General features: G+C 52.1%; 6 protein-coding genes and 1 non-coding gene across 7 annotated transcripts; 4 read left to right on the top strand and 3 right to left on the bottom strand.

Moving 5' to 3' along the window:
• Positions 1–4,225: 4,225 nt before the first annotated feature.
• Positions 4,226–6,844, bottom strand: QC764_203570 (uncharacterized protein). Its single transcript, XM_062944059.1, has 6 exons — positions 6,497–6,844; positions 5,855–6,278; positions 5,617–5,781; positions 5,496–5,554; positions 5,265–5,423; positions 4,226–4,862 (listed from the first exon to the last, which is right to left on the bottom strand). Exons 1-6 carry the CDS (start codon positions 6,544–6,546, stop codon positions 4,670–4,672), a joined length of 1,050 nt encoding a protein of 349 aa, XP_062802845.1. The 5' UTR covers positions 6,547–6,844; the 3' UTR covers positions 4,226–4,669.
• A 1-nt stretch (position 6,845) lies between these two features.
• On the top strand, positions 6,846–9,095 carry QC764_203590 (uncharacterized protein; the record flags this gene model as incomplete). Its single annotated transcript, XM_062944060.1, has 3 exons — positions 6,846–7,203; positions 7,312–8,578; positions 8,635–9,095. Exons 1-3 carry the CDS (start codon positions 7,111–7,113, stop codon positions 9,093–9,095), a joined length of 1,821 nt encoding a protein of 606 aa, XP_062802846.1. The 5' UTR covers positions 6,846–7,110.
• A 452-nt stretch (positions 9,096–9,547) lies between these two features.
• Positions 9,548–10,093, top strand: QC764_203600 (uncharacterized protein; the record flags this gene model as incomplete). Its single annotated transcript, XM_062944061.1, has 2 exons — positions 9,548–9,733; positions 9,797–10,093. 2 exons carry the CDS (start codon positions 9,548–9,550, stop codon positions 10,091–10,093), a joined length of 483 nt encoding a protein of 160 aa, XP_062802847.1.
• A 1,374-nt stretch (positions 10,094–11,467) lies between these two features.
• QC764_203610 (uncharacterized protein) lies at positions 11,468–15,557 on the top strand (the record flags this gene model as incomplete). Its single annotated transcript, XM_062944062.1, has 3 exons — positions 11,468–11,569; positions 11,649–14,270; positions 14,325–15,557. 3 exons carry the CDS (start codon positions 11,468–11,470, stop codon positions 14,424–14,426), a joined length of 2,826 nt encoding a protein of 941 aa, XP_062802848.1. The 3' UTR covers positions 14,427–15,557.
• Positions 15,558–16,475: 918 nt separating this feature from the next.
• Positions 16,476–17,282, bottom strand: QC764_203620 (uncharacterized protein; the record flags this gene model as incomplete). Its single annotated transcript, XM_062944063.1, has 1 exon — positions 16,476–17,282. One exon carries the CDS (start codon positions 17,280–17,282, stop codon positions 16,476–16,478), a length of 807 nt encoding a protein of 268 aa, XP_062802849.1.
• A 1,802-nt stretch (positions 17,283–19,084) lies between these two features.
• Positions 19,085–19,156, top strand: QC764_0034160. Its single transcript has one exon. It is a non-coding gene; the product is annotated as a tRNA-Met (tRNA).
• A 118-nt stretch (positions 19,157–19,274) lies between these two features.
• On the bottom strand, positions 19,275–23,518 carry QC764_203630 (uncharacterized protein). The gene is given in 8 exon segments (XM_062944064.1): positions 19,275–19,770; positions 19,781–21,626; positions 21,686–21,722; positions 21,780–22,007; positions 22,085–22,378; positions 22,434–22,475; positions 22,532–22,637; positions 22,731–23,518. The coding sequence occupies 6 exon segments, from the start codon at positions 22,597–22,599 to the stop codon at positions 20,631–20,633; spliced, it is 1,665 nt and encodes a 554-aa protein (XP_062802850.1). The 5' UTR covers positions 22,600–22,637; positions 22,731–23,518; the 3' UTR covers positions 19,275–19,770; positions 19,781–20,630.
• Positions 23,519–24,387: the final 869 nt, after the last annotated feature.

A 24,387-nucleotide genomic window follows, 5' to 3' on the forward strand; every position in this document is an offset into this window, starting at 1 on the left:
CACTTAATCCCATGCTCGGCCCAGCCTGGGAGGGGCTTGGCGTCTCGATATTGGCTTGATAGAGACACTCCTTTTCACACACCCTGTTGCCCAGTGCACACGACGTTGAAGTTCCCTCGACCAATCAGAGAACACAGTGTCAAGGCCCGTCCGTGCCATCTCAGATCCATCTTTTTGTGAGATCGCTTCCCCACAAGGTTCGACCTGAGAAGGTGAACTTTGCCCAGAGCCAGCACCACCGAGCAGATAGTGCAATGTCACGACACAACCCCGAAAAGCTGAGGTGGTCAGCAGATGGAGATGCAATTTTCTGCCTACTTCCGGCTTCCACACTCATGTCTGGCTGACAGTCACAGTCACAGTCACAGTCTCAGTCTCAGTCCCAGTCCCTCAGTTCCTCAATTCCTCAGTCCCTCAATCTCTCCTCTCGGTTTCTTTTTCTCTCAAACAAAAAGTGTCATGCCGTCCACGTCTTCTCGAATCTCCAAGTACCTACCACCCCTTGATCCCCCGGTACGTACTTTGGTTACCCAAAACTTGATTCGCCGAATCGACAGCCGAGCGACGGAGCTAGGAACGGCCCCAAGATCGAACGGGCAAGACACTATTTCCGTCTTCCTGGTCGTCTTATTGGCCGCCCGACTATTCGACATGGAACAACGCTGTAAGCGCAGAACTATACGGAGGTACCTCCTGCACACGTCTCAGCCTCCTCCTCTCTGCAGTTGGAAGAGGCCATTCCATCATTTCTGAAGTCTCCGCATCGACACGCAACAACATTTCGAGTCAGCATCAACCATACTCCGTACCATCCACTCACTAGGACAGTAGCCGAAAGAGAAAGGGAAAAAAGTCCCTCGGTCAGCGGATGGATCCTACCTACAGAGTACTACCTGCGGGAATCGCGGAGCCGTTCCTCAGCACTATTGTCTCTCCTGCGTAAGAGCAATATCCACCCTGCTGTTGCATTCACGATACCGAAATACACTACGCTTTGTATAGTGTGCCGATCTGCTGAACACCCTGACGAAGTTTGCACTCGCTCACTCGCTTGCTGACATGGAAAGTTACTCCGTACCACTGCCACCACCCAAAACAGGGAGTCCCAGCCTCGTACCCGGTACGCAAGATTTGCACACTAGCACGCCCTAGCCACCAGTTCTCGGTACTTTCTGTCACCATTCACCGCTCAGGCCCGGATATTACGATAAATCTGGAAAGCAGCACCACATTTGCAGTCAAACACCGCACCGGCCCTGGCCCCGGCCGGCAGAAACCTCGATACAACAAGTTACACACTTCCACTTTGCAGCAGGCTGATGCAAGGCAGTCAGCCCAACTGGCAACCTGGTTTTGGATTTCTCCTTCCTATCAACGCCAATATGACTATCGGCTCCAAATCAGGAACGCTACCTACATGATCCGACCGGCCCCTTGTTGTGCCCCTCGTCTCGCCAGTCTTTTCTCAGAACAGAGTTCCCATTCCCATGGCTACAACGTACATAGGGCGGTCGACCAGGGCCTTGGGGTGAAGCATGGGCCGCGCTGCAAGTCTCGCGCTGTCACCATCCGCATCCTCTCCAAAAAGCAAGGACCATCAGACGTTGGGGTGGCGTCTGCGAGAGCCCGTCTTGATCCCTGCACCGGAGACAACATGGTTTGACGTCCTGCGATTGGGCCGTGGCCGATGGTCAAGAGCCATTTTGCGTGTGCATGCCGCCATCACAATGAAATCCCACAAGCCAGCCCCACGCTCCCTCACCGTCAACAGGAGCCTGTTTCGAGCCGCGAGTTTCCGTACAGGGTCGTTCAAATATTAATCAGACAAGCATCATCAGACCTGATCCGAGCACCGAACACAACGCCGAACAAACTCTCATATCGATGCAGCCCATATCACCCTCACCCGGGAGGTGCCCTACATGACTCGCCCAAGCAGCAGTGTTGTTTACCCCCTCTATGCTAAATTATTAGTGACCGAAAGCCACTCATCAGGCTGGCTGGCTTGTTTCAAGCCAGATCAGCTTCTTCTTGCGGTATAGGCATGCTCAGCAGCAGACTCGTGGCCCTCATATAAACGACGATCCCCTGAGTGGGACAAGCTCGCCCTTGGGGTCCCTCGGGTGCGAATGCGGCAAAACCAATCAAGCCCGATGGCCGTGGAGCCGTGGAAGCCATCGTTGCCAGACCATGGATGGCTCACCGTGGCTCGGGGAGCTTACGCAGTACCAGATAGGAAACCAAACCCAGGCTTCGGCATGCCCATCGGGGGATCGATGGAACACAGTCGAAAAAGGGCCAAACGAGAACATGCATTGACAAAGAGTACAGCTCTAGACATTTCTGTTTGAACCTCGCACCCTCGATACATGAGCCAACCCGCTTGTGGCCACCGATACAACTCCGGCTAAGACGAGACAGGAGAAGCTCTGCCAGGTATTAATTGCTACGGAAGGCCTTCTGGTGCCACCGACTGTGCATGCAATGCCGCTCGCAAATCTGTTTTTGCCGCCGCGCAACATCGTCTTGGGCTCGCATAATGCATCCCCGGCCCCATGTTATGACTGATGAGCAACTGTTTGGAGCAGCCTCCAGCTCCAACGGTGGAGGGTGGTGTCAGAGAGCACGGAGTACTGCGTCGTCGTCGTACACCCGTTATTAACTTCTTCCACGCCCTACATAGTTTGCGGTATCACTGATACATGCATACATGGCCCTGGCTCTTCCCGCATGACGCATCTCTAGGTATGCATGTACCGTTCCAACCCAGGCCTTCCTAACAATGGATCCAACAAGTACGAATTGTTGGCCGACAGGGATGGTACAGGCTGGACTATCCAACTAAACCGAGCCTTGGGGGGAGGGGGGCTCCATGGCTGTGTTTTTGTCACTTCCACCTCCCACGGCTGCAACAAGCCCTAGGTTGCAAGAGGACTTTCCCCCCCGTCCAGCATCTCATCGGCTTCGAAACAAGGGACAGCTCATTCAAACCTGCCGCCGCCTGTTGATCCTGCACGCTCGTCTCCCAAGACATCCAGGCGAGTGGACGTCAGCCATCAGTCACAAGAATGCGCACGCACAAAGCGTACCACGGCAAAAACGCCCAGGACGGCGGCGGAGGCGCGTGTTGGGCTTGACTTGACCAAAAGCCTGCGAGCTTGTCCATGCGTCGTGTTGGTCTAGTTAGGGATGCAGCAAACGTCTCTCCATTCACCGAGGTTCGAAAATCGAAAAAGGGCGATCCGATAAAAGTGTCCCTCACAAGCCTGCAGCCGATATTTCTCCATTTGATCACCTTGTCATCCACTCATCCACCCTCTTCTCTTCGCCGCCGCAGACGGAAACGCTTTGCCGGTTTGGATGGCTTTTGATGAACCGCTCACTTCTTGCTTTCGTTCGCTGGCAAGATCCTCCAGGGGGGACTTCTCCCACTTTGCTCGCACACTGCACTGTGCTGGCTGGCTGGCTCATTACTCCTGTCCTGCTCTGCTGGGGTGCGTGCATACAAGCTCCTACGGCACACGGAATTAGAGGGCAACGAGGGGCTGTTCTTGTATCGTTTCGAAATGTGCTCCCGCTGTGAAATGGGGTATCTCATTAATCTGGCCGTGGCTGATCTGGGCAACAGTCGATTCACATTGTTTTGACCTCCACAGGCTAAAGCTCGCGCCCGCTTGGGGCAACACGAAGAGGCAAGTGGTTGGCGGTCGGCGGATTGGAGGGCCTGCGGGAGTCTCTTGTCGCATTCATTTGCCCTCTTTGGTGTGAGTGTGTGCGTGCGCGTGTTGTGTGTGTGGTACCTATCCTGCTCACAATTCTGGAGACGGGAAAGGGAGGTGTGGGGGTGTGGATGGCCATGTCATTGGCATGCAGCTGTTACTGTCTCCGAGACCGCGCTGGCTGTGTGATTGCAGCAGGGCTTGTTGGAATGTGAGTGTGAGCCATCAGCCCATCCGGACTGCCTATGAAGTGGTGAGGTGCACGACTATCGCCCCCGTCCGCTAGCACTCTTTAGTAGGCAACGCAGGCCAGCAGCCCCCCCTCTTTGGCTTTCCGCCAGGTACTGAGGTACGTATTCACCGCTCCTTTTTTGGACCCGAACCGCACCACCACCGCAACGCCATGGTAGGAAGGACGGACGGCTCATCTGGACGGGTTACTTCCGGCCATTATCTCATCACCTCGGCGCTTGTGGCCGAGCCTTTTCAACATGCATTACTTATACGGATGCTCTTTTCGTCGTTTCAACAACCCCGCCGCGGGGAGTGCTTCCCGTCCAATAGGTGGTGGTGGTCACGAGGGGGTTGCCATGTCCTTTCTTGTTCCATCATGGCTAACCACCTACCTATCTAACCGCTCACACCTTACAGCTCACATCAGGCCGCGAACCAGGCAGTAGGGATTTTTGTCTTTTTTTTTTTAAGACTCGTCAACCTTGGGGGAAAAGAAGGAAAAGCAACACGACGTTTGTTTGATATTCCCCAGCTGCCGCATATGACTGGGCGTATGCATCCACGTCATCCACACACACCACACCCATCCACTTCTCATCCTCCTCCTCCGCCTCCTCCACTCATCCATCATCCACTCACTCCATACGCAGTGGTCAGCCACCCCAGATTGGGAGACGAGGAGACGCCGCAGGCGGGGGTGAAAACCAGCATGTGCGCTAAGGCTGTTGTTGCTGAGCTGCTAGATGAGCAAAGCCCTCGTCTTGAACCTTTTTGGTGGCCAGTTCCACAGCAAATGCGAGCTTTGCCTTTTGGGACGAGGAGGAGGAGGCATCCACCATGTGTAACAACGACGACGACAAGGAGGCGTACAGCACCCCAGCGATGAATGTATCACCCGCCCCGATGGTGCTGAATATCGACGGGGGGCACAGCAAAAAGCACCCCAGCTGTTAGCCAAAAGAACCACAACCTTTTTTTTGTTATTGTGTTGTGTTGTGTTGATCCCATATCCGGACCGAATTAAGAGTTTATGTACTCTTTTTCTCGGCAGGAACGCAACGCGATAAAGTGCAATAATATGCACGCCGCAGTGCTTCCCTCTCTTTTTTTTTCTGTCTGTCTGTACCCACGATGATTGCCTCTCTTACGCGTACCAATCTTTTACATACACCAACAAGGGGAGTGGTGGGTTGGCTCTCTCTTGTTCTCGGCGGCAATTATCACACTCGTGTTGCTTTTCCCCAGAGATGCAAGAGGTGTTTGAATTGCGGCAAGGGAATTCGAAGGGAAAGTGAGAGAGAGGAAACTTACTCAACTACTTTTATAGGTTTCCCGTCTTTTGGAGTTGCAGGAGAGTGATGGATGTATTCATCCTCCTCCTGCAGTTCTTTGGCACCGCTGCCGCCGCCGAGCTTCCTCCGTGTGAGCATACCTGCACCGCTTGCCCCCCAAGTGCATAGCATGAGGGAACTTATAGGTGGTTGGGAGCAGGGTTAGTGTGTTAGGCTTACCACCGCGTTCTCATAGAGAGGGGGGACATACGCTCTTGTTGAGGGTGCTTCTCCTCTTAGACAGGCTTCCGGGTTGTGATATCCCCGGCTCTAAATATTTGTTATACAGTGTCAGTTTAAGGGGTTGGGAGAAGGCAGGCAGGCAGACGTACTTCGGCCCAACTTGACGAGTAAAAGACCACGTCTGCCTCGGCTGCGAGGGAGGTTAGGCCTTCCCGGTTGGGCTTTTCGCATTCGACGCTGATTGTGGTGGTGTTGGGTGGGAGGTGGGTGCGGATGTAGTGGATGCATTGGAGGGTTGTGGATGGGATTCGGCCCTGACAGAGAGAAACAGTCAACGACCTTCCATGGCTAGTGTCCCTTTTTTTCTTTTTGGAGGTATGTATCTACCTCGAAGTGAAACCACCAGCTGTCCTCCTCCTCCTTGGAGTTGGACAGTAGTAGCGTATCCAGGATACGCTCGAACTCGTCGGGTGTCATCTCGGGCAGGTCGTTGTAGTTGACGACGGTTCTGCTGCCGGTCTCGAGGCTGCGGATGATGTAGCTGCTTACGGACTCGGTGTGCCCATCGCGGTGGATGCATGGTGAGAAGTCGATCTTGGTGGAGCCGGGGCCGAAGGAGGAGTGTATCTTGGTGATAGCGGGCGAGTTTTGGGCTGGGAGGGTGGATATCAGGTGGGTTTTGATGTTGGCTTGGTCTGATGGGGAGAATAGATGGTGGAGGACCTCGAGGGTGTTGGGGCAGTTGCCTCCTCGGCGGACTTGGAGGGAGGAGGCTCGTTGTTTGGCGTCTTCGGGTGGGTAGGCTGGGACGCTGGGGGAGGGTGTTAGCGGGTGTCATTCAGAGACATTATCATGGAGTGTTGAAGATGAGAACCAAGTCTTTGCATCTCATCCCAGGACTCCTCAAAGAAGATATCTTCTTCTTGAAAGATGTCGAGAGCTCACAACCGCCCCCGTTCATCATTCATTCACCCCTTGTAAGCCTACACGAAGCAAGTTCATGAGTAAGGTAAGTAAACATGCACTCACGTAAGAATCGTATCCAAGGCGCAAGCCCCAGTGAGCACGAGATGTTTCATTTTTTTGTGTCAAAATAACACGCTGCTTTTCAGAAATCAATTGCATTATTAGACGGATGCAAAAAACAAAACTCGATATAAATATATACTTTCATTTGTTCCATGGTTTCAGTTCTGTCCTCAGTTATACCCAAACCATCATCTTCACTCCACAAGTGAGGGGGTTACTTCCTCACCGAACCACACTATCACCATGTAGGCGCAAATGTTTGCTTTTAGTTTTAACTTTTTTTCTTGTTCTCGAGTGAATTTGGAGTCCTGGTGCCAATGAGACAATGGCAAAGTGGTCCAGACCAGTCGGTGGCTTGGACAAAGGTGGTCAAGTATGGGGTAGGTAAGTGTCTACCCCACCATGACGCAAGGCGGGGAGCAGCCCGCAAGGTACATTTCTGTTTGGGGGAGGGGTGTCTTGTCGTCACCATCGGATTTCAGATCGGGGATGTAGTAGGTGATGCGCTGACTGACTGACTGCCCGATAAAACATAATAACGAGTTTCTTATTTTTTGTGCAAAAAGGGTTGAGGATATCGTCAACATTACACACGATTGACTGGCTGAGAAAAGATGGCAGAACAGGACCTGATACTACCCAAACAGGTTTCGTTTGATGATACGCGGCAACATGAGAGCTCGAGTGATGATGGGGATGCTGTTGAGGTTTGTTTCTTTTGTTCCTTCCCCCGCCCCTGGTTCTCAAGTTGTTGACAACAACAACAACAACAACAACAACAACAACAACAACAAGCTGATTGTTATATTTGTGAGAAAAAGGTCTCCTTCGACCCATCAAACCCTTACCGTCGAAAATCCTCCCTCGTCACCTCCTCCCGCTCTCACATCTCCCCGGGTGTTATCCAGCGCATCCACCAACAGCAACAGTCTAATCCTAACCATAGACGCCCCCGCCGACAACAATCAAAGCCGGAATGCCTAGTTCATCAATTTCTCGAATCCCACAAACTCAACCTTGACGACACGGCACCACAGCCAGCAGCGGACGAGGATGTAGAGGTGGAGGATGTCTCCTCTTCGTCTGGGCTGAATGAAGTGGTCGACTCCAAGACCACAATCCCAGTTAATAAACCCCCCAAGCGACGCCCACAACCACAACCCTCCCCCGAGGCAAAGTGCCAACTCTTATCCGCCACCGAAGACGACGAGCCCGCCACTGACGAAGGGCAGCCAGACCAGACGATATGGCAGAGGGAGATGTTGGCTATGCCGAGGACTACTTCCTCTTTATCACTTTCCCTCTCCTCCCCTAATCCTGAGGACAATCACGAGTTCCTCAACTCGAGGCTGCTGACGAAAAAGCAATTGTCGGATATGGCCTGGGGGGTGAGGCAGCTGTCTAGGAGACTGGGGTCTGTCCGCCTGAAGTTCAAAGTCAAGAATGTTTTTCTCTTGACAAAGATTTATGACAAGGATCTGGTGGATAAGACGAGGGAGTTGGTGAAGTGGCTGCTTGATGAGGAGCACAGGGGGGAGAGGTATGTCGTTTTTGTGGATTCTGCGTTGGAACAGAATAAGAGGTTTGACAAGGAGGGGTTGCTGAGGGAGATTGCTGGGGACAGAAAAGAGGATGGGGACGTGAGGGGGCGGTTGAGGTTTTGGAATGAGGACATGTGCAGACGGAGGGCGAATATGTTTGATTTTGTGGTTACGCTGGGGGGGGATGGGACGGTGTTGTATGCTAGTTGGTTGTTTCAGAGGATTGTTCCGCCGGTGCTGTCTTTTGCGTTGGGGAGTCTGGGGTTCCTGACAAAGTTTGACTTTGAGGATCATGAGGAGATATTGGGGGGCGCTTTTGAGGAGGGGGTGACGGTTAGTTTGAGGTTGAGGTTTGAGGGGACGGTGATGAGGAGTATTCCGCGGAGGCAGATAACCGAGGGGGAGGATGGGGAGGAGGACGGGGAGAGGGATTTGGTGGAGGAGCTGATTGGGGAGGAGAAGGATGATGAGAGGACGCATAGGCCGGATGGGACGTGGGAGGTGCTGAACGAGCTGGTGGTGGATCGGGGGCCGAATCCTAGTATGTATCTTCTCTTTGGGGCTCAGGACATGTTGTGTATGCTAACGGGAGAAAAGCAATGTCCAACATTGAAATATTTGGCGACGACGAGCACTTCACCTCTGTCTCTGCGGACGGGGTGTGTGTTTCCACACCTACGGGTTCGACAGCGTATAACCTCGCGGCAGGGGGGTCGCTTTGCCACCCTGAGAATCCCGTCATGTTGGTCACGCCCATTTGTGCTCATACACTGTCTTTTAGGCCGATTATCCTGCCAGATACGATTGTGCTCAGGATAGGGGTGCCGTTTGATGCCCGGACGAGCTCCTGGGCGAGCTTTGATGGGCGGGAGAGGGTGGAGCTGAAGCCGGGGGATTACGTGACGATTAGTGCGAGCAGGTTCCCCTTTGCGTGCGTGCAGCCTCATAGACCGCATGGGAGGCGGTCGGGGGATTGGATCAACAGCATCAGTGCCAAGTTGGGGTGGAATACGAGGCAGGCGAGGCAGAAGCCGATGAAGGGGTGGGAGGGTTCTTAGAGGGCTCTTGGAGAAACCTAGAGAGGGCTTTTTAGAGAGGGATTGGACTGGCGTTTGCGTGGTAGGTGCTCTTTGACATATCTCAAGACACTGATTCCAAGACGGTGTAAGGAGATGGGGAAAGTAGATTCTAGCGAGGCGTTAGGGTGATCAGCGAGCTTAGCGGAAATATATCAATGATGTAACAAGTAATGAGAATGTCTTAAAAGCAAACGCAGTTGATGATAGAGATGGAAGGTGTAATGTTGGAGATGATGTCAATGTGTGAGAGCGCACGGGCCATGTGGTGTTTGTCACTCGTTGCCTACACCGGTAACCTTCCTTCTTCAGCAACACAATCTACAATTCAGCTTTGATACGGACCTCTTCGAAATCTGTCCCTCTCAGAAAACCTATATCTCCATTTCTCAGTCGAAAACGGGTTTGCCTGAATACAACCGGTGACAGTGACAATGGAGTCAGCAGCAACCAGCAAAACAGCCTCCTTCTCCCTGCCCCTCCCACACTCACTCGACAACAGAATCTATGTCAGACTGTCACTCAAGTCCAAAGCCCTGGTGGTGTTTTTGACGACGGCTACGTCTGAGGAGGCGGGCCAGGCTACACCGTTGGGGTCGTTTGTTTATGCTTTGCCTGATGTATTTTTTTTCTTTTTTTCTTTTCCGTTACTCTTCAACATACACTTTCTAACTTGGAGACAGCGATACAACCCCTCACAACCCCTCTCAACAGCACTCTGCACGGTGGAACCGACGCTAGAGTTCACGACGAGGATGGCGAGGCTGCTGGTGAGGAAGATGAGGAATGAGAGGCCGGTGTATGTGGGGAATTCGATCAGCTTTGCGAGCACGGGGTTGGGAGGGGTGGTGGAGGAGGAGATGGAGGGGTTTAAGGCTGTTGTGGTGGGGATTATGGGGGTGTTGAAGAGGTGGGAGGAGGAGGAGGGTGGGCAGAATGGGGTTCGGGAGGGGGTGGAGGGGTTGAGTGTTTCTTCTTGATGGGATGGTCTTTGGGGGTGAGAGGATATTAGGAGTGAGAGGATATTAGGAGTGAGAGGCTATCGGGAGTGAGAGGCTAGTGGGAATGGGCTTGGAACAGTGGCAGCTGATCTTTGTCATTTCATACAACTCTCTCATAAACCATTCAGACATATGTCCCACGAACACAGATGGAAGGTCATTTGGTCTGGTCTTGACGCTGGCTGATACTACGACGGCACGGAAGGGTGGTAGCTACCAGAGATGTGATAGCTCCGGGAGCGGCAGTGAAATCTGGGGTATGAGCACCTCTTGAAACAAGGGCATTATAATTTTTGAGGGGAAAAACAAAACAAGTGAAATCACAACAACTCTCATTAGCTTGAAATATTTCCGGTGTCTCTGTCTATGAGTTGATGTCTAGGTTTGAGAGCTTGATATGTGAACGTTGGTGAGGTAAACCCCCTGATTTCGAGATTCACACAGTACTATATTCCAAGATAAGTAAACAATTCCCTTATCCGTCGAAAATAAATATCCATCTTCAACAAGAACGGTCGCAGAGCTCTCGTGAAGAACAGGATAATAAAGAAAGTCGAGAAAAGCAGGCACGCTGCAGCACGGAAGGTGGCTTGGCGTGGAGGGGTTGCCCTCTCTGGTGGGGCACGGGCACTCAAAAAGTGGCAGAGGAGGAGCAAAAGGCCAGAGGGGCAGGAGCAGCAGGGCACCGGCGGCGCAAACCTACCGCCCGTATGCAAACGGGCGAGCCACCAACTCGAAGCAGCAGCATCGCATTTTGAAACGAAGAAACTTGGGAGGAGAACACTCACCGACACCCGGGCAGCATACAGTGTGCTGCTGACCAACAATAATAGCCCACACCTCAACCCGAGGTATGTCAGTCAAAACTCCATATCAGATCGAGCTTGAAGATCCCACAGGCCTGGTAGAGGCCGGGAGGCGGCATACGCCTCGTTTCGATTCTTTCTTTAGATAGCTCTAGTGCCACTTCCTCAGTGTCTTATCCGCACATGGAAACTTTGCGAAGAGCAATGCGGAGGCTAACAATAACGAGCTTCACACCCCACTAGCCCGGCATCAAAAAGAATAACCACAATAATAACACACACTACTTACTCTACACCTCTGCTCTCTCTTCTTCTCTCTACTACTATTCCTCCACCGTACTTTCAACCCCCCCAATTCAACCCCCGCCCTCGCGATACACACGGTCGTCGCTTTTTTCAACCAGCGCATCGTCACCACTGACCACAGCAACCCATACCCCGCAGCCCAGGCGCAACACCAGCGATCTTACCTCCATCCTCATCATAAACACCACCACCACCATTGCCCCCCAGAAAAATACTCAGCAGGACAGAGTCGCCGCCCGCCATGAGCTGGCAACCAAACCAGGAGTCCCTCGGGACACTCGCGACATGTCTCCGGGACTCGCTGAGCGGTTTCAACAAGACCGCCCAGAAGCAGGCCGAAATTGTGAGTTGCGATGGTCGCTGAGGAAAAAAAAAAAAAAATATTGCTGGCGCGCCCAACTGACTGGAGATTGCCGGCGCAGATGCTCACGCAAGCGAAAGCGAGTCCCGATATCAACAACTACCTGGCATTCATCTTTTCGAGTGCCACTCCAGCGCCGGGCACACCGGTGCAGCAGCCCACCGAATGGCATGTGGTCCGATCTGCTGCCGCCATCATGCTCAAGAACAACATCAAGAGCAACCTCAAGGGAATCCCCGAAAGCAGTCTCCAGTTGATTAAACTGGCCATTCCTCTCGGTATCCAGGACACCAACTCTCAGATCCGCAGCTTTGCTGGCAACCTTGCGACCGAAATCGTCCGTTGTGGAGGACTTTACAGCTGGCCTGAGCTCCTCGAGGTTCTGCTCAAGATGATTGGCAACGAAGGAAACCAGTACTCGAACGAGGCCCAAGAAGGTGCCATGGCCGCCATGGCCAAGATCTGCGAAGACAACACCAAGGTTTTGGAACGGGAGCAAAATGGCCAGCGGCCGCTCAACATCCTTCTCCCCAAATTCATCGAGGCTACCAAGAGCCCCCTGCCAAAAGTCCGCGCTCTGGCCCTCAAGGCCATCAACGAATTCACCCCAAGGAAAAGCCAGGCCATGCTCAACGTTATCGATACCCTTCTCCAGCATTTGTTTTATCTCTCCGAAGACAAGTACCCCGATGTGAGGCGAGAGGTGTGCCGCGCCTTTGTCCGGCTGGTTGAGACCCGGCCCGACAAGCTGCTGCCTCATATCGGAGGTTTGGTCGACTACATCCTTACCCAGCAAAAGAGCGACGACGAGGAGCTCGCCACAGAGGCGGCTGAGTTTTGGTTGGCTGTGGGCGAGCACGACAATCTCTGGCAGGCCCTTGATCCCTACCTCGGCAAGATCATCCCCGTGCTTCTGGAATGCATGGTGTACAGTCCCGAGGATATTGCTCTCTTGGGAGGCGCGTCCGACGACGAAGACGAGGAGGATCGAGAAGAGGATATCAAGCCAAAGTTTGCCAAGAAGAACTTGAAGCGCGGCGCTGCTGGTGCTGAGGAGGGTGAAAGCCAGGAGGACAACGGCTACGAGAAGATGGCCGAGGAGGGTCTGGAGGAGGGCGAGATCGACGACGAAGATGAGGACGACGACGGCGATGAGAACCCTGATGAGAAGTGGACCCTCCGCAAGTGCTCTGCGGCAGCGCTCGACGTTTTTGCTGGCGATTTCGGCGGCAAAGTCTTCCACTCGATTCTCCCCTATCTGCAAACGAACCTGAAGCACGAGGACTGGCCACGCCGCGAAGCTGCCGTGCTTGCCCTCGGCGCCGTTGCCGATGGCTGCATGGGTGTTGTTGTGCCCCATCTGCCGGAGCTTGTCCCCTACCTCATCAGCCTCCTTGAGGACCCGGAGCCGGTGGTCCGTATCATCACATGCTGGACCCTGAGCCGGTATTCATCATGGGCTGCGAGCCTCACAGACGGGGCCCAGAAACAAAGTTACTTTGAGCCCCTCATGGAGGGCATCCTTCGCAGGATGTTGGACAAGAACAAGAAGGTGCAAGAAGCGGGTGCCTCGGCCATGGCCACCCTTGAGGAAAAGGCCGGTAAACAGTTGGAACCGTACTGCGGGCCGATCATCCAGCAGTTTGTTCTATGCTTCAGCAAATACAAAGACAAGAACAGATGGGTTCTCTATGACTGCGTCCAGACGCTGGCCGAGCATATTGGACCGGTTCTGGCTCGCCCCGAGCTTGCTGGCCAGCTCATGCCCACCATTATCGACAGATGGCAAAGAGTACCAGATCAGTCGCGAGAAATGTTCCCCTTGCTAGAGTGCCTATCCTACATCGCCATGGCGCTCGGGGATGCCTTTACTCCCTATGCCGAGCCGATCTTCAACAGATGTGTCAACATCATTCACCAAAACCTCGAGCAGTCCATGCATGCCAAAACAAATGCCAACTTTGATCAGCCTGACAAGGACTTTTTGGTCACCAGTCTTGATCTTTTGAGCGCTATCATCCAGGCCCTGGACAACGCCAAGGCGGCAGAGCTTGTTACAAGAAGCCAACCGGCCTTCTTTGAGCTCTTGAGCTTCTGCATGGAGGATCCTTCCGACGAGGTGCAGCAGTCGGCCTACGCCCTGGTTGGTGACTGCTCAAAGTATGTCCCCGAACAGTTGAGGCCGTTCATCCACAAGATCTTCACCATTCTGGTCAAGAAGCTCGACCTGGACGACATCTTGGACGAGGAGATTGACAGCAGCTTTAGCGTTGTTAACAACGCCTGCTGGAGCGCCGGCGAGGTGGCGATGCAGTTCAAGGAGGAGATGGCGCCGTTCGTACCAGAGCTGCTGCGGAGGTTCGTCGAGATCATTTCCAATCCTGGTGTGCCTGGCGGCGTGGTCGAGAACGCCGCGATCGCGTTGGGCAGACTGGGTCTCTTCCATGCCGCCATCATCGCGCCTCACCTTCCCAAGTTTGCGCACGAGTTCCTCACCGTCATGGACGAGGTCGACACATCGGAGGAGAAGGCGACTGCTTTTAGGGGATTCTGCAACGTCGTCGCTCAGAACCCGCAGTCGATTGAGAATGTGCTGCTGGCCTTCTTTTCGTCGATTGCGAGGTACCAGGACTTGAAGCTGCGCAACCCCATCAAGCAGGAGTTGCATGAGGCTTTCTTGAGTGTAAGTTTTCTTCCTTGCATTGGTTGTTGTGGTAGATGCTAATAAACACGACAGGTCCTCAAGATCTACCAGCAATTGATTCCGGGGTTTGTCGACTTCCTCAACAAGCTCCCGCCACAAGACCAGCAAGCACTCAAGACGACATATGGTCTCTAGGATCAAGGTTATTGCCGTGGCAGAGTCTGAGCGCTGGCTGCATTGTGGGCTTGGATTCACCAATAGACGGTGAATGTCATCGGGGTTCACGAAGGGTAGATTCTCACCATCATTGCTACTGCTGTTGCTACTGCTCTGATCGTGTATTCTTTCATGACGAGAGAGAGAGGGGTGGGGATTTAATAGAAACACAATGTGTCCCTGGCAGCAGCTCATAGGTACCCCCATTCTTGTTTCCTGAATCATCAACCCAACAACACATGGCACGTTTCACGAATGAAAATCATGCCCCCCATCCCCTTAGCGGAAGAAACATCATTACATAAGTAGATAGTCCGGTTTTTACTCTTTTCTTTCTTTCTTTCTTCCTTTCTTTTTATTTTTTTCCAGCTTTGCGGACTTTTCAAAAGGAAAGAAGAAAAAGAAAGTGTATACCATACCCTTGCGCTCTTTTTTTGATGGTGGGTAATGTGGAGTGGTTGATGGTTTTGGTAGTAGGTAGGTTTCTTTGAGATTGTTGATATCTTGGTGGATTTGTTGCGTGTCTTTCTTAGGTAAATGGTGTGTGACTTTTGTGATTGTTTTTTTTTTTTTTTTGCTTGTGAGCTGGAGTGGGGAGATGATGATGAGTTGGTTACACAGTGAGGGAGTTGAGTTGTGTTCAGCGGAGGCCGAATCGGGGTTTGTTTATTTCTACCAAGTGGAGAGCAGGTGAGGGAACGATGAAAGAGTGGAAGCACTTGTGAAAGTAGCGAAGAGGGTTGGGAGTGTCATTACCGAGAGGGTGTGGACTTTTGAAGGTGGAATAGGAGAGGAGGGAGGACACTACAAGAGGGAGTTGGGCTTGTGTGGAAATAGGCCTCATGAAAGGATGGGCAGAGGAGGTGGATAAAACATTGAAGGAAAGGTAATCAAAAGAGGAGGAAAATCGACAAGGCAAAAGCATTTGTCATGGGTGGTGGACCTGATTGGAAGGGTCAAAAAATGGTAGATGGTATTTTTCTTTCCTCGAGTCTTTAGATAGGAAACAACTTAGCATAGCACGACAACAGTAGATAGGTATATAGCGTTAGGTAGATAAAAACTTTTCTCGGTGTTGTGTAAATAGTACATGTAGTTCATCTACTCCAGATAATGTCCCTTTTCCTTTTGCGCTACTTTCCATTTAGGAATCCAACCCCTTTCTTGTTGCACATACCTGAGTAAATAACCACCTACCCATTCTTCTTGCCCTGGAGCTAGGACACCTTATCCACAGAGGCCTCCGAGTGATGTTGGTACCAGAACACGCCTTGAAAAGGTACTCGGTGTCCTACCGACCTCTGGCAGATAATGACTTTGGAGGTGTCTCTACAAGTTCCACAAACCATCTACCAACTTTGTTCTGAGGATGGTCAGCCGACATGCCGTCCAACGGTCTGCTTATTACCAAGGGAAGCACGACAATCGCATATCAAGTGGTGCAACAATATACAATAGAGAACTACAATTTCCTACATTCCTTTCCCCTTAGTATTCCCCTTACCTGAAAACAAAACCAAGTATTATACAAAGGTCAACAGTACCCCATCAAACAAATTCTATCATCCGGCATCCAGCATCCCTCGAGTCCATCACCTCAAACCCTGCCGTTGCTTATCCCGCTTCCCAGAACCTCATCGTTCGCCTCATCCCCCGCCTTCCACGTATGCAACAACATCTTCTCGACAATCTTCACACAAGTCCAGGCGCAGCCAACGGTGAGAGTCCAGGCCAAATCCTCATGGATATAGTTGTGAACGACTCGGCTACTGTGCGGGTGTCGGCTTCGACGCCTGCATCGAGGTGGTAGAACGGGCGTCGGGACAAACTTTGTGGCTCTCCTCCACTTCTACCTCAGGGGAGTCAAGTATGAGGCTGAAACACCGGTTTTCACGCCGAAAGATGGATTCTATGATGGCGGTTCCGCTGTCTTGAGGAAACACAGATCCCCGAGCAGGAAATACCTACTGGTCACCGGTGGGTGTTCGTGCTCCGAGACCACTAGCATTGACGATGTCAGCTTGGAACTCACGCATGAGTTTTTCTTCCTGTAGATGAAGAATCTCCCTTGATCTCACGGGTCGCGGAGATTGCTTCCTTGAACCTGACGGTCTTCATCAAGAATTCCATAGCGGTATGAGTGTCTATAGCCCCCGCCTCGTGTCTGTAGCCCCATTTCAGCCTAACTGAGCCAAGATAGTTTGTTGCACTCAGGGCGTCCTCCCATTCTCGAAACTCGAATGTATCCCAGTATTCAAGTGGAAGGCTTCGATAACCAGCCTTAAACTTCCCGCGGAAGTCTCCATACCCGGTGTCCAGGCGCGCAATAGCTTGCGACTTTCTGTGGTGTTCGCGCGCATTCTCCTGAGTTTGGCTGTCAGCCCCCTGCCTGTTATCCTTATGACTGTAATGGGAAGATTGATACAGTGCGATCATTCTGGCTCCGAACTCTTCCAGCTGACTTTTCTTGGCTAAGTGCTCATAGAACAGAAAGCTGTGCATCGCCCACAACCGAACCTGCGCGGGCTCGGGAAATGCAACCGCAGGAGCCCAGTTCTCTGACAAGCGACGACCACTTGGGGAGTACTCCCACAGAGCTCCAGCAGTCTTAGAACACATAGAACCATCCTTGTTTGTATCCTCCCCGTACCATTCTTTGGCAGCAACCGAGACACGATAACCCCTATCCAGAAGAATCCAGACTGTCATCAATCCACTGACCCCACCTCCGATGATGAGGACCATCTTGTTGTTGTTGTTGTTGTTTTCAGTGAACTCTTGAGCGAGTCGATTGGTAGCACCAATGATAGAATCTGCATAATCTATGAGTTTCATCCCTCTGGTACAAACATCCTCGGCATTTCTTGAGCATACTTTGCTTCCGTCGGTTTGAAGCCTCAAGCAAGCATCACAAGCCCCTTGGGTGGCACGCGTAATCCTGTGGGCGAAACTAGCGGCGATGCCCAGCAGCTCCGCGTACTCCCGAAACTTGCAGAAACTGTAGGAGCCATAGTCATTGTAGTCTTATAGTCTCCAAATATAACATCATTGGCCCTGGCGACGATCGACTTGGAAATGTTGGTGGCGGAGTGGTGATAGTAGGTGGCGGGCTTGATCAGACGGTCAGTGCTGGCTCCTGGAAATCATTCGGCTTGGACAGGAGTGTTTCTTGTTCAAACTCTTTGATGAATGTGTTGAGATAATCCATAGCCATACAAGCCTTACTGTAGACGGTCTGGGTGTCCTGCCACAATTCATGGGAATCACGGTCTTCTCTGGCGAGCTCGGCATACGAAGTCGAGCCTGTGGAGAGCGAGAGGACACCTGTCCCGTCCTTAGATGGGAGTGGGACTTGGATGATCGGCATGGTTGCTAGGTTGGACTAAGTGGATGAAAGCCGTAGAGTGTAAATGTGGGGAAGGCGTGAGTTGTGATGTTGAACGGTGGGTGGTTGTCGAGTATGATTTTTCTGACCGATCCAGATGATCATCAGATACGACCAAAATAGAAATAAAGAGGTTGGTTCGAAGTTTGGGAGGAAGTCGTGAAAGTTTGTTTGAGGGAGAATTAATGAGGGTGGGTGGTGAGGTTGCAGGAGTGACTCGGCTCGACTCTTGCAAACCGTTAGTGATTTTGACGATGTGAGAGCCAGTCTTCGAGAGAAAAAAAAAAAAAAAGGTTCTCCAGGAATAATCAGGCATCAGTGCGAAATTGTTGCTCAAGCCAATAGTATTGCGCAATTGCTCTAGGGCTTGTGGGCATGTTTGTTCCTTCCCGGGTTGGAAACCAGTTAGTCGCTCTTTCCCTGTGGGAGCAAAGGGCATGAAAACATGATCCGTCAAGTGGAACTGTGACCACACGGCTACCTGGACCGCTGCAGTGATACAGTTGATCTCACAGTGAGAGATTACAGGTATCTTAAGATGGCTTTTCAGCTAAGGTCAGTGATGCGTATGGTGAAGGACATGAAAGCAGACATGCGTTAACAACACCGCAGTAAGACTTCGAGCCCAGGGACTCACGCCATGGGTGCTTTCATATATCAACCAGAGCCCAAATTCAAGGCTATTCTTATTCACCGCAAGATTTGCGTACTCAGGGGCGGGCAAGCAAGTCAGTAAACAAAGGAATACGTACATAGCCCAATACTTGCCGATTCTGTTCAAGGTGCCATTAAGCGACTCGATAACCCAGTTCTTACCAATAAAAACGCATATACGGCAAGAAATATTTCCGGATGTATGATAAGAATAGGAGATCAATAAAGGAAGAGATTTCAATGTTCAAGACCTCATCAAGCTTCTCTACAACCCAACTCTTGACAACAGAACACACCTCCAGGGCAAGAACATCTACATAGCGAGCATTGTAGGTCAAGATTTCTGAGGAAGAGGTTCTCAACTGTACAGCTTAGAGCACTATCAAGCATCTCAATATCCCAGCACTTACATATACACGGCAGGACATAATCTCCAATGTATGCCGCATTGGATGTTCAATGAGGAATATTTACATCTCAAGGGTCTATCCATCTTACGCTCCCAACTATCGAAAAAGAGGGGGTGGATGCTTTCGTTGAGTAAGCCCCACATATACCCAGCTTCTAACCCCTGTTTACAACAATCATCCAGTGAAGAAGCTGCGTGGCGCAGCGGAAGCGCGCCGGGCTCATAACCCGGAGGTCACTCGATCGAAACGAGTCGCAGCTAAATCTTTTGGTAATATTTTTTTCCATCCCTTATTTTTTTCACCCTGATCTCCTCCACGCAATCCGTCTCTCTCATTTGTGCTCATTTTTTAAGCATCACGAAATTGCAAAGGAACTCATGTTTTGTCCAGAGTTTATTTCTTTATATTATTAATAATTAGAGATCCTCAGGCATCCGCCCCTTTCCGCTGTCAATGTCTACGCTATATCAACCATGCTAGTCATCATTCCGTGAAAGGGCAGAACAACAAAACATGATCAGCAACATGATAGCAAGGCAAGATGGCCTCTCTCCACACCCAAGCTAACTACAACATTAATCAATACAGCTCATCGACCACACGCTATAATAGTGATCGCTGTACCCCACCCTTCCCAAATCCACCACCCAATCCCTCAAGAGTATACGCCCGGTATTTTTCTTCCCTTTTGCTCCCCGCTGAAAAAGCCAAGCAGAGAAGCCAAATCAAAACAAAGAATCCAACAAGACGCCATTCCAATGCAGATCCTGAACACCGCAAAACCAAAAAGGCCGTGTACAGAAATGTTCCCTTATGGTTCCCTCGCAAAAGGAAATACAAGATTAATAGCCAGAGACCACACATACACACACACAAAGAGAGAGAGAGAGAGAGATTAAAACCTTCCCAAAACGATAAACAGAGTCCAAAAAAAAAGCCAAAACAACAGATGCTATGCAGTTGGGTATCAGGATCCAAAACCAAAAATGCCGAAAAAGGAGTGTGTGCCTATGCCGATTATATGCAGGGTTCGTAAAAGGAGTGTCTAAGTTGGGTATCAAATCCGTTCGATCCGGTAAAAGTAAAGGAATGTCTATAGTTCGTTGTTGCTGGACCAGCCGGGACAAAGGAGCGTCGGTAAATATGTGTATCGTAAGGAGTGTCGTGCATGAAAAATGCAAGTATTAGGTAAGTGTCGTTGCAGTCGTAAAGGAGCGTCGTGTGCATTGAGAAAAATGCCGTGGGGTAAGCTGCGTTGTGAAGATCAAGGTTGTGATCGCCAAAGGAGTGTCGTGTACATTTGCGTCTGTGTTGAAGCGTGGAAAAACAAGCGAGAGTGCGCTCCGGAAAAAAGAAAATGAGAAACGGAAAAGCGAAAGTGGGGATAAGGATGGGAGGTTGGGGGCAGATCATGGGCTACATCATCTTTCCCTTTCCCTTGATGTCATCCTGAGGAGCCGTGAGGGCGGGGATCACGGTGTTGTCGAGACTTGGAAACCTGGAATGTGCTGACATCACTGGCGTGGCAAGCAGCGGCGTGAGGGGTGATTCTGGAAGCGGAGGGTATTGAGCGGGTCCGGGACTCAGATAGGGCGAGTGAGCAAAAGACGAAGACGGAGCTGACATCCATGGCTGCTGGTCCTCCTGTGGCGTGTGGTCTAATGTTGTGCTCGAGTAGGAAGGCCTGGTCGTCATCTTGTCAATCACCTTTGACTTGTGGATTTCCAGAGGCTCCTAGGCCCACGTGGACTGGATTGGAGAAGAAACGAACCCGACACTGTAGCGGTGGCTGGCAGGACCCATGACGGGAGAGGCGGCTGAGTAGGGGACCGTCCAGTTTCCAGAATCTTCGAAGTCGCTGTGGCCGGCGTCGCCAAAGTCGCCATAGACGCTCGAGACGGGACTGTAGGCGCCGTAGGGGCTAGGGATGTTAAGATACTGCTGGTTGCCAGAGTGAGGGAACGGGGATGACAGCTGCAGAGGGCTGACGGCGCTGTTGGGAACAGACAGGTCCTCGGTGCTGTAGCTGAATGACACGTTGTCTCCATAGAAGTACTCTGGAGAAGCAGCGGGAACCATGGCCGGTGAACCGTCGTTCATGTAGAAGGGCGGCGCCGTGTACTGATGGAATGCGGGCGTGTCGACAGGATGGGCCCAACCCATGCGGGAGCGGAACTCGTAGACTGTGCCGAGGGGGTGATCCATGAAACTGAGAGAGGTCTGGCCCCTCTCCGAGCTGTTGAGACGTTGATGGATTTCCTCGATAGGCTTGACGGTAAGGCTTCCAAAGTAGGCAGCACCAATGTCGGGGAAAAGACGCTCCATCAGCAAAGCGGCCGTGTAGTAGTGAGCAATCACGACCAACGAGTTGGGGGAGCAACTGCTCTGCTGCAGCATATCGACAGGAAGCCAGAACAGCCAGGTGCGCAACGCCCTAAGGCGCTCAAACTGCTGGTGCAAAGGCTGGGTCAAGACGATCTTGCGAGAGCCCTTCATGAAGGCAATGAGCTGTGTGATGGGCTTGGGACTCTCATGGCTCTGCTTCAGATGGTGCTCGAGCTTCTGCAGCTGCTTCAGAGTCCGCTGGTAACTGTCCATGTCGGCAGCGCATGGCTGGCTGGGCTGGTGGTCCGGGGTGGGCGACGGAGGGCCGGTAGGGAACGTGCTGCTCTCGGCGATGAAGTCGCCAAACAGGGACTCGTGTTTCCAGGATTCCATGGCATCGATAATCTATTTCGTCCAAATTAGTCGGGCGGTCGCGGGGGCTTGGCACAACCTTTTTCACTCACCGTCGAGGTTCCTTGCATGAGTTCGGTCCAGCTCTTCCTGTATCGAGGTCAGCCCTGGTCGGTGTAGCCCGGATAGCTGCAGCATATTGCTTACCAATCCGTGGCTTGCCACGACAGCACGAGCGAAGCCGCCAGGATGGCGTCGGAGTTCTCTCTCGAGAAGCAGCCGATGGCTTCTTGAAGGCGGTTCAGCGCAATGCCCCGGTGCTCGTAGGCCATGTTGCCAACCAATGGGCAGTCGGTCAGGTGCGCAAGGTGCGTGGCGGAAAACGCCAGCAGCGCATGCAAGACATAGTCGTAGGTAGCACCGATCTGGATGATTCTAGAAAAAAAAGAGAAAAGGGGCACTTGGTCAGCAAGGACGACATGGGATGGCATGTGTCAGGGGTCCAGCCTTACGTGGGAATCCGCCGCGTCCAAAGCGTGAAGCCATTGGCATTGAGGCTCTCCATCTGCTCGCTGATGGACGCAACATGGTGGATCAGCCTGAGCTGGTCCAGAGTCAAGTCACAGGGTGTCGGTGCAGGATAGATGTGCGGGAATGGGAACACCCCGGTAACCTTCCACTGGTTGATCTCCTCCTCAATCTGAGGGGTCCACATGAGGTCGGGCTTGTCAGGCGAGCAAGACCTCTCATCAGGCTGAGTGATGTCGTTGTAGGGGCAGCGGACCTTGTGCTTGGTGCAGTTGCGGCTGAAGCTAGAGTTAGTCATTTGTCTCTGAATTTTGAGGGATAAGCCAAGCGTACCATTGAGGGAAGCTTTCATCACATCTGATGTGGCGGCGCTTGCTGTGAAGGTTGTTAGTGAAAACATGCCTGACTGCCAGGCTCTCGACTCAGCTTACCAAGATTCACATCCCTTCCGGGACTTGGTGTGGCTCCGACGAGGAGGACCACCACCGGGACCGGCCATTATGAGAGATACTTTGGAAGATTATGAAAACGAAAGAACTGAACTGGCTGTTAGCCTCCAAGCCAAGATGGAAAACGAGAGACACCTGAAGCCAGGCGGAGGAGGTCAAGAAAGGGTTGGGGGTTGCTGACATAAATCAGAACACACAGTCAGTGCAGTGCGTCCTGGATGGAATAGCGAACGTCGTGAGATGCGGTTGGGGAGAGGCGCACAAAGTAGTGTAAGGCTGACACTATATTGATGTTGAAGGGCAGCACAAGGCTATGTCCCCGCTTGGCGCAGACCTGGAGGCGGAGCTTGGAGAAGATGGGTAGCCGGATGAGTCAAAATGCCGTGCGAGAGAGAGAGAGAGAGCCTGGTTCCTGAGTGGAGATGCGTCGAGGAGGCAAAGGCTACTGCTGCTGCTACTTGCTGCTACGTGTGATGATGGTACGGTAACTACTGGTGGCGGTGATAGAGTTTGGTTTGGTTTGGTTTTCGAATCTTGTGGAGATTCTCTTCTTTTCCGGGCCGTTTTCCTTCTTCTTCCTCTTCTCTTGGTGTCCTTTTCTTCCTTCCCTTTCCTCAACAGCAGTCAGTAGCGATCGTGTGGTTGGTTGGTTGGCTGGTTGGTTGGTTGTATGCTTTCTAGAGTGTGTTTTTGAGAGAGATATGCTGGCTGGATGATGATGTTTCGGGATATTGTCTCAATCCTCCTCTTCTCTTTAACACAACAAAATAAAAACAAAAAAAGAAACAAGCGAATGACAGGAGTCGACGAGGACTTCCTTGGGGTGAGTGCAAAAAGCGAATGTGAGTGGTGGAGATGGGCAGCGACGAGGGCTGATTCAGCGATGGTGATTGTATCTGGAAGATCAAAGAGAGGCGGAGGATGGGGCCGTCGGGGGGACTGCAAAGTTAAATAGCACCCCAATGCACGTCCTGGCTGGGGACAGGACAGGCCGCCCTGTCTGCGGGCTGCGGGCCAGCATCTGCCCACCTCCTCCCCCAAGAACACCCACAGCAAAGCGCGCGCATTGCCCCATCGGGAAAGGAAGCCTGCCAAGCCAAGACATCAGGGCTACACCATGTGCTGGCACCCCACCATCTGGCTTCCCTTTCCAGCAAGACCGTCCATCCATTTAATCGCTTTATTCGTTAATGTCCCCCCCTCCGTCCCATCTCCATCACGGCTCTACCTTAGCTCCCCCAGAGCCCTCTCCCGAACAGCGTCCTTGTTGAAACCGACGACAGCACGCCCCGTTACCCGTACCTCCGACGGGAGCCAAGCCCCGTTGCTATCAACCACACCTCACCCACTGGACTAGACGCCGAGGCAGCGGACACTTGTGGCGGTTGTCTTTTGTTGAGCACCTTAATTCATGCCAGCCGTGAGTAAGTGACTTACTCTGTAAATCATAACCATTTGCCATGCCTCGGATGGTGCTTAAAAATTTAGAATGGTGCTGAGAAACCCATTCGACCTGGGCCCGTGCAGCATCTCCTTGTGCCATCGAAGCGCTGTGGAAGCTGCCAGCGTCCAGCAGCAATGCCGGGCTCATGCGAGCGCCGTTAACCGGGTATGCTCTTGTGTATTGTTTCTCTCCCCTCTGTACTATAAAATCCCCAAGAGGCAAAAGTGTGTGCAGTAGGTAGGGGCCATGCTCATGCCATGGCTTCCCCCGCCCAATCCATGCTACGTTAACTCAGAGGTCCAGTTGTGCGGGAGGATGGCCCAGCATGACGACAGGCCAGACGGCAGCCGGCCCCAATGTCAGAGCAGTGAGTGACAATGAGGGAAGCATTTTT

Source organism: Podospora pseudoanserina, chromosome 2 (assembly GCF_035222485.1).
Source record: "Podospora pseudoanserina strain CBS 124.78 chromosome 2, whole genome shotgun sequence".
NCBI classification, from domain to species: domain Eukaryota; kingdom Fungi; phylum Ascomycota; class Sordariomycetes; order Sordariales; family Podosporaceae; genus Podospora; species Podospora pseudoanserina.

Coding starts and splice junctions, on each gene's coding strand:
- QC764_203570 (XM_062944059.1), bottom strand. CDS start 6,546: ATGAAACATCTCGTGCTCACTGGGGCTTGCGCCTTGGATACGATTCTT. Junction 6,279..6,496: donor GCCTTGGATACGATTCTTAC/GTGAGTGCATGT, acceptor ACCCTCCCCCAG/CGTCCCAGCCTACCCACCCG. Junction 5,424..5,495: donor GAAGCACCCTCAACAAGAGC/GTATGTCCCCCC, acceptor ACCACCTATAAG/TTCCCTCATGCTATGCACTT.
- QC764_203630 (XM_062944064.1), bottom strand. CDS start 22,599: ATGGCCGGTCCCGGTGGTGGTCCTCCTCGTCGGAGCCACACCAAGTCC. Junction 22,476..22,531: donor CGGAAGGGATGTGAATCTTG/GTAAGCTGAGTC, acceptor CAACCTTCACAG/CAAGCGCCGCCACATCAGAT. Junction 21,723..21,779: donor TCGTGGCAAGCCACGGATTG/GTAAGCAATATG, acceptor ACCTCGATACAG/GAAGAGCTGGACCGAACTCA.